The following is a 16,810-nucleotide window of genomic DNA, read 5'->3' as shown; positions in this document are numbered from 1 at the left end:
TATCCTATATTGGGAGGCTCCTACCCCTCAAAATGAACCTTTTAAGGATGCTGCAAATGAGGTGGGAATCAGTTTTGGTGTGCTTTGCATAAAAGGAATGCCAAGGGCGGAGACGACGACAAGGTGGTGTGAGAAAGAAGATGTGGTAACTAGTGTCATATCCACAGACTGAAAGCAAAAAATAATAATAAAAATATGAGGAGCATGCTTACATGGACATGCACACATGTAGACATACCCAGACATGCACCCAACAGCCAACTGGCAGCGACATCCTTTGACTTGTAGTGCAAGCTAGCACAACATGTAAGGTCATCTCCATCAGGCTTCAAAAGAAGACCCTGCTGGCTAAAAACCGACTTTTTTTTTGCGTCACAGACAAAAAAAGCGTTTTAGCAGACGTTGTAAAATATAGCACGCATAAAAATCGTGAGCGCCTGCGCTGCAAATTTTGAACACACCGACTTTCGGACTGCATATTTTCTTTGATGAATATCGTGCTTTATTGATCAAGGATAACCAAGAGAGAGTGTCCACCGGATACAATCCAGGGTTATATGAAGAATAAAGTCACTAGAGAACTCACAAGATCTAGCTAGAATACGTGCAGCAACATCGACAAACGATTTACATGACTAAGAGCATCTCCAACAATGACGGTAAAAACGCGTGTGCGAGGAAACATGGGTTTTAGCGTGCGGAGCGGTTTCGAGCGCTCAAGCGGACGCGGGAGATTCTGACGCGCGGGAAAAGATCACACACGGGGTGAAAAAGCGGCCCGACGCGCGCTAGCTTTGGCGTGTGGCGTCTGACACGCTTTATAAATCCAGCGCCCCCCCACGTGCCCTCCCACCGCTCTGTGCCTCGTCATGCGGCCTCTGCCGCTCTCTCCGACGCTCTTTCTCGTCTCTACTCGCCTCGCCCCCGCCGTGCCATGAAGGGAGCGTCGACTTGGGACCCCGACGATGAACGGTGGCCTGACGCCTTCATCACAACGGACGAGCAGGATATGAGAGAGTCGAAGGAAGACGATAAGGAGTAGTTTATCGTTTATTTATTTATTATGTATGTTTTATCTATCTCCCATGAGTATTTTATATCTATGCAATGCTATCCTTTGTATTATTATTTATTTAAATTTATCTATGTCATCTTGTTTTTGAGTAGAATCTGTATCACACATTCTAAATTTTAGCGCTTTTGCTGGAGCGGTGCCGGTGCGGCGCACGCGCAATTTTTCTCAGCGGCCGTTGGAGCCAGCGCTCTTCGACTCGCAAAAAATTGATATTTTGACACTGTAAACTTATTTTAACACGTTGCACGGTTGCACGCGTGTTGGAGATGCTCTAAAACGAGCATACAAGAAGACCGACGCCAACTCCTTGATACCGGCAGTAACGAGGCCCACTGGCGAGCGATTAACCGTCGAAGCATTGGTTCTCTGGATAATAGACAAACAGTCTTGGAAAAACAGCCCTAGAAAATTCTCGCCGGATTGTACGCGCTGACCGTAGATGGCGTCGTTGGATTGGGCGTCCTATTTTTGTGCATCTGAAAAACCTCTTCATCGCTGCCACGCACGAAAAGTTATTTCGATGCTGTAATTTTTTTTAGCTTGCGCGTGTGTTGAAGATGCTCTAAGCCATGCAATTGACTCGATTTAGTCCGATTACAGTCACAATTGGGATAGCATAGCTTGCTCCATGTGTCGCGCTTTGCTTAAAGAAGATGCGTGCATGGCTGGTAGATGGAATCCGGGTGGGTTTCGGATCCGCAGAAGGAAAAAAGTTGATCCATAGCCTAGTCGAAAACGAGCTCCCGCATCAATATATACGTACGCATCCATGCAGAGAAATGTGTTTGTCTAGCTAGAGCTCAACGCCTCAACCCTAGCTCCCTCCACGCCTTCCTCGATCGATCTCGTCTCCTTCCACCTCCGATCCATCGCGCACCCCGGCCGGCAACCAGTCCTCGAGCGCCATGGTGGCCGGCAAGCGACCAGCTGCCGTCCTCGACGCCGGCCACGTGACGCATCAAGAACCAGAAGCAACCTTCTGCAAGAGGAGGCGCGTCCGCATCGGCACCACGACGGCCTTCGAGTTCCAGGACACGCCCTGCCTCGGCGAGGGCAGCTTCGGCGCAGTCCTCAAGGCGCGCCACCGCGTCACCGGCAAGACCGTCGCCATCAAGGTCCTCCGCTCCACCGACGATCCCGCCGTCGCCAACAGAGAGATCGAGGAGGAGGCCGGCTTCCTCGAGGCCTGCGCCCCGAACCCTTACGTCGTCGGCACCCGTGGACTCTTCCGCGACCCGATCACCCGCAACCTCTGCCTCGCCATGGACTACGTCGGGCCGAACCTCCGCGCCTTCCTGTCCGAGAGGCCGCCGCTCCCGGAGGCCATCGTGAAAGGCTTCATGTGGCAGCTCCTGACCGGCACCAGCAAGATGCACATGCATCACATCATCCACCGCGACATCAAGCCGCACAACATCCTCGTCGGCGAAGGAGGAAAGATCCTCAAGATCTGCGACCTCGGGCTAGCCATGTCCTTGGAGACCGCCAAGTTGCCGTACAAATTTGCTGGCACCATGCCCTACATGGCGCCCGAGATCCTCCTGGGCAAGCCGGACTATGCCGAGCGCGTCGACACGTGGTCGCTGGGATGCGTCATGGCCGAGATGCTAACCGGCGAGATGCTGTTTAAGGCCGACAAAAAGGACGACAGGATCGCCCAGCTCTCGGCTATCTTCCGCGTTCTTGGGTTACCTTGGCCGGAGTTCGTCGCGGCCAAGGCGCAGCAGGAGCAGCACAACACGCTGGGAAACCTCTTCCCCCGGGAGACCTTGTCCCAGGACGGCTTCCAAGTCTTGAAAGGGCTTCTCGAGTGCAACCCAGCTAAGCGGCTCACGGCGGCCGCTGCGCTCCAACTCCCGTGGTTCGCGCCCAAGCTCCACACCGACGACGACGTGCCAGAGCTGCCGTCAAGAAGGAACGTACTGCGGATCAAGATCGTTCAGACGGGGACACTGAAGAAGAAGACTGTGCTGCGGATCAAATTCGCTCCGGCGACACCCAAGAAGAACGTCGGGCAGATCAAGGTCACCCCGCCAGCGATGCCAGGAACGAAGAAGAACCTGCAGCGGATCAAGGTCATCCCACCAGCGACACCAACACCATAGATGAAGAACGTGCTCAAAATACAACTTGCGGTTTGGAACAAGCCATGTAGCTGTGTAGCTAGCTATATCTAGATGCTTTTGCTTGCATGTGTGCTTGTGCAAATCATAGCATGCGGAGCTCCACGTACTTTGGTGATTGTCTTTCTACTGACCTTTTGAAACCTTGTGTACTGTTCATTTGGAAAGGGCTTGTCGTCCTTGTCCATCTAGCTGTGTATGTATTCCAATTGCTTGAAGATAATGTCGAGCATATGTCGTAAATCGGTCATGTTCAATACAATATATATCTTCGTTATTGCCCTTCTGCATAAGTTCTTTTCTTAATCTAGCTAGATGCTTGCTAGCATGTGTGCTTCACCTACGGTGCAAATCATAGCATACGGAACTCCATGTATGGTGGTGGTTGTCTTTCTGCTGACTTCTTAAAACCTTGTACTACTGCTCTTTTGGAAAGGGTTTGTCGTCACCCATGTCCATCTAGCTATGTAATTGCTTGGAGATGATCTCCTTCAAACTGAGCATCTTGTAAATCAGTCCTATTTTATATATATCAGCACCATTGCCCTTTTATATATGTTCTTTTGTTAATCTACAAGAGTTGCTAGGGCATCATCCTCAGTGCATCAAATGTGCTAAGTATTTATTTTTTACCATGTAGTTACTTTTACTCATATTTACCCTCTTCATTGCATAATACGTGACATTTTGGACAGTGATACATTTCTATAGGTGTATCTCTGACCTTTATTTTACATACAAAACATATTATTTATATTATTAACATTACCAAAAAATTAAGAAATTTATTTCTGAAAATTCTATTGATCTTATTCCATATTTTCTTCTTAGATTATCTATGGACCCCCTATTTCATCGCTAAACACCCGGAGCGCCCGTCTGGTAAAAAAAAGTGACCCAACCACACACCTTATTTGCTCCCTATACGACCGGACTCACTGGCACCCTTCAAACCCGGCTCAAATATGAGGCTGCCGGGTTCACGCCCGGCCACCACACTCCACGTCATAGCCATCCTAGGTTGTCCCACCTGAAGCCACGCATCAGGGGAGGCCGCCGACGACTTCGCACGCCCCATGCCTGTCGCCCTCGTCTTCGCGCTAGGTTACCTCGTGCGTCCTCGTCGCAGCCTTGCTTGTGTGTTGGCCGCTGCAGCCGAAGCCACCGCGGGCGGGCGTGCGTGTTGGATGTTCTTGTAGCTGGAGTTGCATGCCGCGGGCGGACGGGCACATCCGATGTCGCGGGCCTGCACGGAGCTCGCACGCCCCATGCCTGTTGTCCTCGTCGCAGGTGTGGATGCGCGGGGCAGAAGTAGGCATGTGAAGCGAAGGCGAAAGGATGCGGGTGTCGCCTAGAGGGGGTAAATAGACGCTTTGAAATAATTACGATTTTGTTTGAACAAATACGGAATAAAAGTAGTTTTTAATTTGCGAAGCACAAAACCTAAAACAACTAGGCTCACATTTGTGCATCAACAACTTATGCTAAGTAAGATAAAGAACTAAGTAATAGCAAGATATATAACATGAAACAATATGGCTATCACAAAGTAAAGGGCTCATATAAGAGATAACCAAGGCACGTGGAGACGATGATGTATCCCGAAGTTCACAATCTTGCGCATGCTAATCCCCGTTTGGAGCGGTGTGGTGGCATAATGCTCCCCAAGAAAGCATTAGGGCCACCGTGATCTCCTCACGCCCTCGCACAATGCAAGATGTCATGAATCCACTAAAGGGCCCTTGAGGGTGGTCACCGAGCCCGTACAAATGGCAACCCTTGGGGGCCGTCACCGGACACGAACACTTTGGTAACTCTTAGGGCGGTCACTAGAACCTGTACAAATTGCTCGGTGCAATCTCCACAACCTAATTAGAGACCCCGACGATTGCCCGGAGCTCCATTCTCCCACCTCCTAGCCATGGCCCGCCGGACCCAGATCTGGCCCGCCGGACCCAGATCTGGCCCGCCCCAGGCCCGATCTGGACCGAGTGCCCGCTCCACCCCGCCGCGAGCCCGAGGCTGCCGGCCTGGAACCCATCCTAGATCGATGAAGAAGAAGAAGAAGAAGCAACTTCAAATGAAGAATCAACGCGCTCGTGTCAAGTAACCTTTACGTGTACCTGCAACTGGCGTTGTAGTAATCTGTGAGCCACAGGGGACTCAGCAATCTCATTTCCAAAGGTATCAAGACTAGCAAAGCTTAATGGGTGAGGCATGGTTAAGTGGTGAGGTTGCAGCAGCGGCTAAGCACATATTTGGTGGCTAAACTTACGAGTACCAGAAATGAGGGGGGGGGGGGGTGAACTACGCATACCGGTCGTGAACTACTGATGATCAAATGAATGATCCCGAACACCTATCTACGTCAGACATAACCCCACCGTGTCCTCGATCGGAGAAAGAACTCACGAAAGAGACAGTCACGGTTACGCACACAGTTGGCATATTTTAATTAAGTTAACTTCAAGTTATCTAGAACCAGTGTTAAACAAAATTTCCACATTGCCACATAACCGCGGGCACGGCTTTCCGAAAGATTTAACCCTGCAGGGGTGCTCCAACTAGTCCATCACAAATTACCACAAGCCGCATAGAAATCCTCCATCACGAAGCTCGCGATCTCGTCGGATTCCCTAGTGGAAAACCTCAACTCTGAGATTACCCAAAGCATCACCGGAATCCCGATGCACAAGATATCTCGTCAAAGGTAAAACTAATCCAGCAAGGCCGCCCGGCGTGTCGACGATCCCGATAGGAGACGCGTATCTCGTTCTCAGGACACGACGGATAAGCACAGCGTACGGTGGCCTGATATAAATCTCCCGACTTGCCCTGGGTTGGCCCCGCAAATGGCTCTAGTTTTGGACCAGCACCAACAGCACTGCCCCCCTGTATTATGTGAAATTACTCCTCGGGTTCATGACGCCCTATGCTTTCAGTATTAACAAAATTATTATGTTGGGAAAATGTAGTACCAATGTTGGGCCTTGCCAGACCAGCTTTAATCTAAAACAAATTATCAAGGGGGTCCCCATAACAACCCCGATCGTGTTAGGAGCGCTCGATTATGGAACATAACACCGGTAGCCGAAACTAAGGGGGCAAAGGTGGAACAAACCACCAGGCTAGAAAGGCCGAGCCTTCCACCTTTTACCAAGTATATAGGTGCATTAAATTAAATAGCATTTAATATGGTGATATAACAAAGAACCCATGTTTTCACATGGAAGCATCTGCACCTGCAACTAGCAACGCTAACAACAGGGTTAAGCAAGCGGTAACATAGCCAATCAGTGGTTTGCTAGGTCGAACATGTTGAAGGTAATCATGGCATTGTTGAGAGGCTGATATTTAACATGTGGTAGGCAACGAGACATAAACGGTAGCAACGGTAAAACTAGCATGGCAATGATAGTAATGGTAATTAAAGAATGGGGTGATCCCGATACTGGGTTCCCATGTGTCGGGGCACAACATAAGAGGAACACAACGTGCCACGGGCAACATACAGTGCAACACATGATACAACTCATACATCACATTCGTTCGTTACACGACTCGTCTCATCGGTATACCTTCGACGCGTGCGAATCAGAGGGGTTCGGTCGAAGCGGACGTCGTGGAGGTCGTGGTCGTCATGGAAGTCGAGGTACTCGGTCTCGTCGATGGTAGTCGTTCGCTCGGCGTCGTGGTTCACGGTCTTCGGCGTCGGTAGTCGATCACGTGTCTTCGGCGACGTCGAGGAAGTCAAACTCGTTTCCGGGGGTCGTCGAGGACGTCGTGGTACTCGGCGAACTAGTCGATGACTCCCGACAGGCGGGGATGGTGCACGCGGCGACGGCAGGCGACACAACAGCAACACTCGTCGGTGACGGCAGCAAGCAACTAACCTAGCAACAAACAGCAAACTACGCATGGCAACTAACATCAGGCAAGCAACAACACTAAGCTACCACAATAACAACAACAAAACACAAGCAGGAGCAAGCTAGCAAGGCACCAAGCAGCAAGCAGGCAGCAACCTATCCTAGCATTCACCAAGCAGGCAAACAACAAGCAGCAGCAAGCAGGGCAGGCAACGGCAAGCAACCGCATCGGCAGGCATGGGAGAGGCCAAGGCGGCAGCACATCTCGCGCAGGCAAGCTCATCAACAGCAATATGCAATGGCCATACTACTGACAGCAACAGAAAGCAAGCGGGCACAGCCATAGCAGCAAGCAACGCAGCAGCTACAGGCAATAGCAACAACAAGTGCAGCAGCAAGCAGGCAATGCAATCAGGCACAACAGTTTCGCACAACAATAGCAACAGCTCGGCAGGAGGAGCAGGAGGCTGAGCCTGGAGGACTTGGCGACCACGGCGGGCAGGGCACGGGCTGACGCCGGCAAGGCGGCAGCAAGGCAAGCCCGGAGAACGGCGAGGAGGCGGTCTGGGCCTGGCGGCGAGGCGGCGCCCGGGAGGCCGGCGAGGCGCAGCTTGGCGCGCGGGGGCGCTGTCGGCGGCGGGCAGCTCCTGAGGAGGAACGGCGAGGTGGAGCAGCAGGGCAACCGGCGGCCAGGCAAGCATGGCGGCGCGGGGCCACGCGCGGAGGCGACGCAGCTGAGGGGAACAGCGGCGAGGCCTGGCGAGCGGCACGCCGGGGCGCGCGGGAGGCCGTGGCACAACGGGGAAGAGGGAGGTGGCGGCGCCTGGGCCTGCTGCAGGTGGCGGCTCGAGGGGCGCAGCACGGCGAGGCGCGGGGCTCGCGGCGCGACCATGGCGAGGGGTTCGGGCGAGGGAACGCGCAGAAGAGGGGATGACGGTGCTCGGGGAGATGGGGAGGAGGAGAGGCATCGGGGCTTGGCGCTAGGGCAGGGGGGGGCGCTCGGCCTTGGCCTGCTTGGCTGGGCTCCCTCCCCCAATAGTTTTGTTTTTTTTTCTTTAAAAACTTTTAAAACAGAAAATTTTAACTAAAGAAAGGCTTTTAACAAAGAAAAGGAAAACAAATAAATAATAAAATAAAGAGAATGCCTTTGCTCCTTTAAAAATAAACCCCAGCTCTAAAAATAGATTGGGCTTTCTTTTTTTTAAAACGAATAAAAGAACCTTTTGAAGAATTAAAATAAACCCTTTTACGAAAGAATAATATAAACCCCCTTTTTTATTTAAATCATAAAATAAAGGCTCTATAAAGAAGAAAATAAAATGAGACTGTTTTTAAAATAAAACAAGAGGAGAAATAAAAGAAAACCCAAGGGGTGGCCCCCACATTTAATAAAAGGACTTTTATTAAAAGAAGACGAACCCTTTTTTAATTAGGGGTTTAAACGAAGACTTAAGGAAAACCACAAAAACGGAATAAGAGGGGAGAGAAGGTTTTAGGTCCGCGGTGCAATAGGGCTTTGAGGTGGCTCTCACGCACCCACTCTCATCACTCCAAAACAACGCCACTCACAAAGCACTAACACCCAACAACACGGCAACAAGCAACACCGACAAAACACAGTTGACATGATGCCATGCATGATGCGATGATGCAACGAACGAAAAAAAATAACTACACGACGGAAACGGAAATAAAGAGGAATCTTCTGGAACGTCGGCATCGGGCTGTCACACGTCCATTGCCCATTCTCACCTCGAGGATTGGTGCGAACTTCGCCAGTGCATCCAAACCCCATGGCATGATATGCTCTGTCACACATAAACCTTTCTTTATATTCCTCAAAACAACCACCATACCTACCTATCATGGCATTTTCATAGGCATTCCAAGATATATTGCCATGCAAATTCCATCGTTACATCATATGACTAGTTTATTCATCATCATATTGCTTTGCATGATCATATAGAGCTGACATAGCATTTTTGGCAAAGACACCATTCATTATATTGCTCATACATGTCATGCTAGATCATTGCACATCTTGGTACACTTCCAGAGGCATTCATATTGAGTCATATCAAGCATTCATGAGTTGTAAGTAAATAAAAACGTGATGATCATACTTATTAGAGCATTGTTCGAGTGAGGAAAGAATGATGGAGATTATGATCCCCTCACAAGTCGGGAAGATACTCCGGAAGAAAAATAAAAATGGAGGAGGCCAAATGAGCCCACCATAAAAAATGAAAATAATGAATGAGAGAAAAAGAGGGAAGGGACTTTGCTACTATCCTTTACCACACTTGTGCCTCAAAGTGGCAACATGTTCCTCATATAGCGAGTCTCATGATATGTCATTTTCATATGCTAGTGGGAATCATATTATCATTATTAAAAACTTGGCTTGCATATTCCGATCACGGGCTTCCTCAAATGCCGCAAGTCTTCATGAGCAAGCAAGTTTGATGCACACCCCACTTAGCTTCATTTGAGATTCATACAGTTATAGCTCTAGTGCATCATTTACATGACAACCCCTACACCTTGCATTGACATCTACCGATGGGCATCTCCATAGCTTGTTGGTACGCCTAGTTGATGTGAGACTATCTTCTCCACTTTTACCCCTTTGATACCTACCACCATATTGTATTCCACCTTATGCTATGTCCATGGCTCACGCTCATGTATTGTGCGAAGAATAAAACGTTGACTCACTATGAAAAAGTATGATCTAATTGCCTGACTTGGACAACATGGTGCTTAACATTTGCATTAATGTGGTGAAGACGGAGCCATGCTTTGCTAATATGAAAGATTAATGGGGGTAAACATTTTTTTGGGATCGTATACTTTGAAAGATTGATGATATTTTTGCTTATGCTTATAATTATTACTATGTTGATGTTTGTTGATTCATCATTTTTTAAGGAGCATACATTAAAAAGATTACATATTGGATAGCATGTCATATAAAAAAAATCTGTTTTATCATTTACCTACTCGAGGACGAGCAGGAATTAAGCCTGGAGATGCTTTATACGTCTCCAATCTATCTATAAATTTTTATTGTACCATGATGTTATATTAACATCCTAGGCATTTTTGGGTCATAATTTACCATTTTATATTATTTTTGAGCACTAACCTATTAACCAATTGTTAGTGCGAGTTGCTGTTTTCTGCGTGTTTTTTTGTTTGATTTTTAGGTTTTGAGTACCAAACGAAGTCCAATTGCTATGACACTTTTTTATGATTTTTTCTAGAATAAAATAAGACCTAGAAGCTTCGGGAGGAAACCAGAAGCCACACATCGGCCCCTAAGGCAACAGGGCTTGGCCAGGGCCGGGGGTGGCAGTGCCCTGATGACTTGGCACGCCCTTGTGGCCCCTCTTGCCTCGTTTTGTGGCTTATAAACTGCCAAATGTTCTAGAAAACCTAAATATCATACGCAAACACTTTTTACGCCGACGTAGGTCTCTATTCTATGGCGACCCCATCTGGAGCTCCATTCCGGTACCCTGCCGAAAGGGGGGGGCAATCACGGAGGGCCTCTTCATCAACCTTGCTTCCCTCGTGATGATGTGTGAGTAGTGCACCACAGACCTATGAGTCTGTAGTTAGTATCTAGATGTCTCTCTCTCTCTTTCTTTATCTCTCTCTCTCTCTCTCTCTCTCTCTCTTCAATACAATGACCATCGCAACTTCGCTTTGATCTATCAATGCAATTCTTTTACATGGTGTGTTTGTTGGGATCCGATGAATTATGGGTTTATGTTCAGATTATTCATGAAAAGTATTTGAGTCTTCTCTGATTTTTATGATTATTATTTGCATGATCATCATAGCTTCGTAATTCTCCCCGGTTTATTCAATTTATTTGGCCAAGTAGTTTGGTATTTCTTCAATGAGAGGGGTGCGTTGTTGTTGGTTCAACCTGAAGAGTTTCTATATCCCAGTGACAGAAGGGGACAAGTTGCATCTTTGTGTTGATGCCATTAAGGATAAAACGATGGGTTTATTCATATTGATTGAGTTTACTTTGTCTACATCATGTCATTGTTCTCCAAGCATTACTCTGTTGTAATTAATACTCTAGATGCATGCTCGATAGCGGTCTTTGGATGGAGTAACAGTAGTAGGTGCAGGCAGGAGTCGACCTATTTGCTTCTGAACGTGATGCCTATATATACATTATCATTTCCATGAGAATCACATAACTATCCATTCTTCCACCAATTACCCAACAATAATTAGTTTACCCATCATATGTTGCTTCCATGAGAGATGCCACAAGAGAACACTATGGCCCCCGGGTCTATTCACTTATATATTTAGAAAACTTATAATTTCCTCATTGTTATTATTTGTCTTTTATTTTATTTTGCAAGTCACAACTATCTACAATTATCTACACACCTCATTCACTTGCAAATAACGAGATCAAGGGGATTGCCAACCCTCTTTCCCGCGTTGGGTCCAAGTTATTTGCTCTTTTGTGTGCAACTGCTGAAGACGGTTGATGATTGCTATTCCTATTGGTTCGATAAACCTTGGTTTCTTAATCGAGGGAAATACTTACCCGTATTATGTCGTGATAACCCGTCCTTCTTCACAGAAAACCCAACGTATATCACAAGTATCAGTTGACCCCCTCACAAACTCATGAAGTAGAAAACCAATTCCCGTCACAACAAGTATAATAAGGTACAGGCAGCAGGCTGTAAGGATTGAAGCATTATATTTTTGTGAGTTTGTTGAAAGAGAAGAGGAGAGAGAAGAGAAGCGGGTTACATATTAACAGTCGGCTGTAGCACGAGCTTCAAGAAACATTGTGAGGATTTAAGATGGACCATGTAGTGATAAAGTAATACTTCTTAGGTCGGCAATATATGACATGAAAACTCCTTATAGCCGACAGTTGGCTATACTATTAACCATGCTCTCACCCGACAACAAAACAACCCACATGGAGAGGAGGTTCTATATAGCGTGCAATGCGTCGAAGGATGGCCAAAATCACACGCCCCAAGATGCTTGCCTCAGATGGCTGGCCACTCATCCTATTGGTCCTCGGCCCATCCAGGGAAGTGATGAAAAAAGGAAAGTATTCTTTCTAAAAGTAGAGAGAATATTTAAAATGTTCCAAAATAATAATAAAATGTTTGCAAAGTTTTAAAAACGTTTTAAATAATAAAAAATCTTTACGCATTTGAACGAAAATCTTCACGGGTTTTAAGATTGTTCATAAATTTAGAAATATTTGTGAATTTAAAAATGTTCGCTAATTTTAAAAGGAAAAATCATGATTTAGAAAATGTCTCCGGATCTCAAAAGGATTTTCTCTCACAGTCAGAATCTCGTAGATAGCAATAAAGATAACAAACTCTTCAATTCATACTATACCATAGTATTATAATAGCCTTAACTAGCATCTCCATAGTATCATAATATCCTTAACATGAGATGCTAGTGTGTCATTAACATTATGCTAACACTGCAATGCAACGTGCTCTGTATGTTTTCAAGAGGAAAAAATTATGTCATAAATTTTTCATCCCATTCTCTAAGCAAACAAATGGTGTTTTGTGTAAAAGTATGATATAGTTTGTTGCTCTTCATACTATAGCGCTAGGTTGAATATTCTCGTGTGCATTTGTGTTGTCAACCTTTCACACAAATGCACACGAGAATATTAAAACCTAGCGTTATGCTTTCCGTAAAAAAACACCACAAACGAGCTTGGTAATTCCCAAGTGTATGGAATTTTTGTAGCACTTTTCAATGTGGAAGTATCAAGCATCAATATCCCAGGTAAGAATCCCATTCTCTCAGCCTCTGTTTGCACTGATACAACCTTTTACACACCAAGAGTTTGCTTTACCTAGACTCTCTAAAAACACATGTAAGGAAAAAAAAGATAATTTGTAATGCGAAAGAGGTAGTGTGCAAGATTACAAAGATCAAGTAAATAAGAGTTAGGCACTACTCCATCCGTTCCAAAATATTTTGGGAGAGAGGGAGTATAGTTTCAAGTTGCAAATAAAATAAAAGAGTGAGAGCGTGGAAGTAGTGGCGAAGGTGGTGCGGAATTGTCCCTAGACCATTGGCTATAATAAAATAAAATAGTAGATATAGACACTTACGGTTTATATGTGGGAGAGGCATATACTCGGATACTGCAAAATCAATTGAGTAACATGTACTTATGATTGAAACCATCGTAGTCATCCACAAATACTAATAATTTATGAAGGTAACCCAACCATAGAGAAGTCCTATATATGACGAAAATTCGGATTTGAGGACGAGCACGTCGGTGCTCGGCATCCTGTCCATACACACCCGCTAGGGATCCGCGCCGTCATCGTATTGTTTTGGCCTGTCCCCCGTATAGGAGGCAGTTTTCCTTGTATTACGGGTTAGAGCAGAGGAGAGAATCCGGTGCAGAATCTAGCCCATATCATCAACAGGACGATCGACGATCTGCACATGCATGTGAGCAGTACCAATGCGCAGGTCCAAATAGTGTACATCGTGGAAATAGTGTGTGTAATCCGGTCCAACAGAGTGGTCAGGTCAAATCAATAATACTTTTCTATTTTTTATTAGGCCATTCACGAGGGAATGCATTTATCCCCAAGCGTCCATCCCACCTGCATGCAACATCGCCTTCTTCCTCCTCCACTTGTGCACAACAATCAGCAAACGTTTCAGTTTTTTTTTAAATTTCGCAAAAAATTGTATGTTTACGTTTCAGTTTTTTTTTAAGTATTGTACATTAATAGATGAAGGTTTAATGTACAAGCGTGTAAATTTTCAGGACTAAATACGTTAAAAATGAGGGTTGTGTAAAAAAAACAAATTTAAGGTTTTTTAACACATGATACTATTTATTTTTCCACACCATGAATTTGTGTTTTTTACACAGGCCGTGTTTCAAAGTATTTCAACCTAAAATTTTGCACACATACGGCTCACATCCTTGTTTAGTTGTAAAATATTTTCAGGTTTTATTGAAACCAAAATTTTCAAATTTTCAAAAATTGGCCTCCACCCAAGAGCCAAAACGCCATTTCTCCAAGTGCTCCTGGAAAATAAATTAATTAGGAATGGATGACTCAACCAAATTGTGTAGGCCTTAAAAAATCCAACAGAAGAAATCAAATTTATTTTTTTATGTTAAACAAACTGGAGGCATGCCATTCTCAAATTTTGTTTTGAAGAAAATATTATGTGTGGCAACCCTGTTAATATTATGTGAGCATCTATTTACTTTTGTCCTAATTAAAATGACACACTCGGATAATAATGCATATTCAAATACACATAACGTTCATCCATGCACGCCGCCAACTACGGCGGGTGTCGAATATCTACATAAAATCATAGTAGTTTCGAAATATCGACCGTATGGTAAATGAAGCCCTTGTTCCATCCTTGGTGAGAAATATCGATGCGACGCATAAAAAATATATTGCGCTAACAAAATATACACGTGGCGTATTGAAATAAATAAATGAAGCTTTTAATGAGGTATCGACGCATATGTATTAAATATGAAAATATTTTGTGAGACGTATTCATCTGATATCGTAGATGACATTAAACTTAAAATAGGGTGAAAACAATTAAACATGCACACCCTCACATAAACCTTAATGCATCACTAAAAGCTAATTAGGTTTAGCCCATTAAAAAATGCGGCCACGTTGCATGACTGTAGGCTGCGTATGCATGCAAGCGGTGGTGCCGAGGCCCACAAATTCATTAATCGTTCACCGGGGCCACCCATCACGACTTGTCTTTTCTATCTCATCAGTCACCCTTTCTCCAACTAGATATTTAATCGTTCAGTCTCTCAACCGGGGTCATAATAGAACAGTAGACACATGTATTACGAAACATGTGTGCGAAACCAATACGTCTATGATGCCTAGATCCTCAACCTAACACAAGCTAGCAGGGGACAGCCAGCAGACAGCTTACCATCCCAATGTGCTGCTGGACGTCACGGATTCAGAGCACCGAGGTGCGCGGTCACACAAACTTCGCACTCGTCCTTTTTATCCCATATGCTTTGACTCCTATACTCAAGTACAATAATATCTATCACTTTGGCCACCCTATGTATATATTCATCGCAACACATTACTAACCCTCAAGTGTGATCCAACATACAGGCACACTTATACATTAGCACAAGAGGATAACACTTATATACAAGTCATATCCAATAATAGGTCACCAATGCCACCAGGCAAAAGACAAAACGCAGACATAATGATAGTGAAACAAATCTTTGGATAAAAAAATCATCAATAAAACACCACGTTTAAGTAGAGGGCTCGAGAGAATCGATCACCAATGCCATGAGGCAAAAGACAAAACTCAGACATAATGGTAGTGCAAAAAATCTTTGGATAAAAAATGATCACATAAAACACCATATTTAAGTAGGGGGCTCGAGAGATTTGTGGGTGAGTGGACCACTTTATAAATGAGGGATTTTGCGAAATATGGTGGTTGAGTAAATGAAGACGATGATGGCGATGATGGTTCCTCTGACAGTGCTCTGGTGCCAGCAGAAGAGAGGGAAGAGAGACATCCTCCTTGTTATATTTCCTTGGCCTTTTAGAAATTGCTCTACTAAAAGGCCAAGGAACCATCCAGAAATTACTCCATGAGAGTTAAATCCAACCTTGGGGGAGGCTCTCATCCTTCACACATCCATGACCATCACAAACCAGAGAGGAAACCTTCCAGTGGTGCCAGTGATATGATCTTAAGTTTACTTATGCAATATTTTACATTTTCAAACCCAAAAAAACACCAGTGTCATAGGTAAGGCCAATAGGCCTGGCCTTTATGGAGAATCAATCACGACTGCCTTTAGTCCGATCACCGTCACATGTATTGCGTTATTAGTGGTGAATAGCTTGTCTGTCACTGGTAACTAAGTACCAGTGACAAGTTACTATCGTCAGACGTCCCCCATTCGTCGTTGATCGAGCTTTTGCACGTGTTAAGATTTCATGTAGTAGTGCAAGCACCATGTATAATATCCTATATTGGGAGGCTCCTACCCCTCAAAATGAACCTTTTAAGGATGCTGCAAATGAGGTGGGAATCAGTTTTGGTGTGCTTTGCATAAAAGGAATGCCAAGGGCGGAGACGACGACAAGGTGGTGTGAGAAAGAAGATGTGGTAACTAGTGTCATATCCACAGACTGAAAGCAAAAAATAATAATAAAAATATGAGGAGCATGCTTACATGGACATGCACACATGTAGACATACCCAGACATGCACCCAACAGCCAACTGGCAGCGACATCCTTTGACTTGTAGTGCAAGCTAGCACAACATGTAAGGTCATCTCCATCAGGCTTCAAAAGAAGACCCTGCTGGCTAAAAACCGACTTTTTTTTTGCGTCACAGACAAAAAAAGCGTTTTAGCAGACGTTGTAAAATATAGCACGCATAAAAATCGTGAGCGCCTGCGCTGCAAATTTTGAACACACCGACTTTCGGACTGCATATTTTCTTTGATGAATATCGTGCTTTATTGATCAAGGATAACCAAGAGAGAGTGTCCACCGGATACAATCCAGGGTTATATGAAGAATAAAGTCACTAGAGAACTCACAAGATCTAGCTAGAATACGTGCAGCAACATCGACAAACGATTTACATGACTAAGAGCATCTCCAACAATGACGGTAAAAACGCGTGTGCGAG

General features: G+C 45.3%; 1 protein-coding gene across 1 annotated transcript; it reads left to right on the top strand.

The window, feature by feature from the left end:
* The first annotated feature begins 1,980 nt into the window (after positions 1-1,980).
* On the top strand, positions 1,981-3,180 carry LOC123447726 (putative cyclin-dependent kinase F-2). The gene has a single exon (XM_045124367.1). It carries the CDS (start codon positions 1,981-1,983, stop codon positions 3,178-3,180), a length of 1,200 nt encoding a protein of 399 aa, XP_044980302.1.
* Positions 3,181-16,810: the final 13,630 nt, after the last annotated feature.

Source organism: Hordeum vulgare, chromosome 4H, assembly GCF_904849725.1.
Source record: "Hordeum vulgare subsp. vulgare chromosome 4H, MorexV3_pseudomolecules_assembly, whole genome shotgun sequence".
Taxonomy (NCBI): Eukaryota; Viridiplantae; Streptophyta; class Magnoliopsida; order Poales; family Poaceae; genus Hordeum; species Hordeum vulgare.
The sequence above is the reverse complement of the archived record's forward strand: the minus strand, read 5'-3'. Positions and strand labels throughout refer to the sequence as shown.

Excerpts from the sequence above, each read along its gene's own strand:
- LOC123447726 (XM_045124367.1), top strand. The coding sequence starts at position 1,981 with ATGGTGGCCGGCAAGCGACCAGCTGCCGTCCTCGACGCCGGCCACGTG.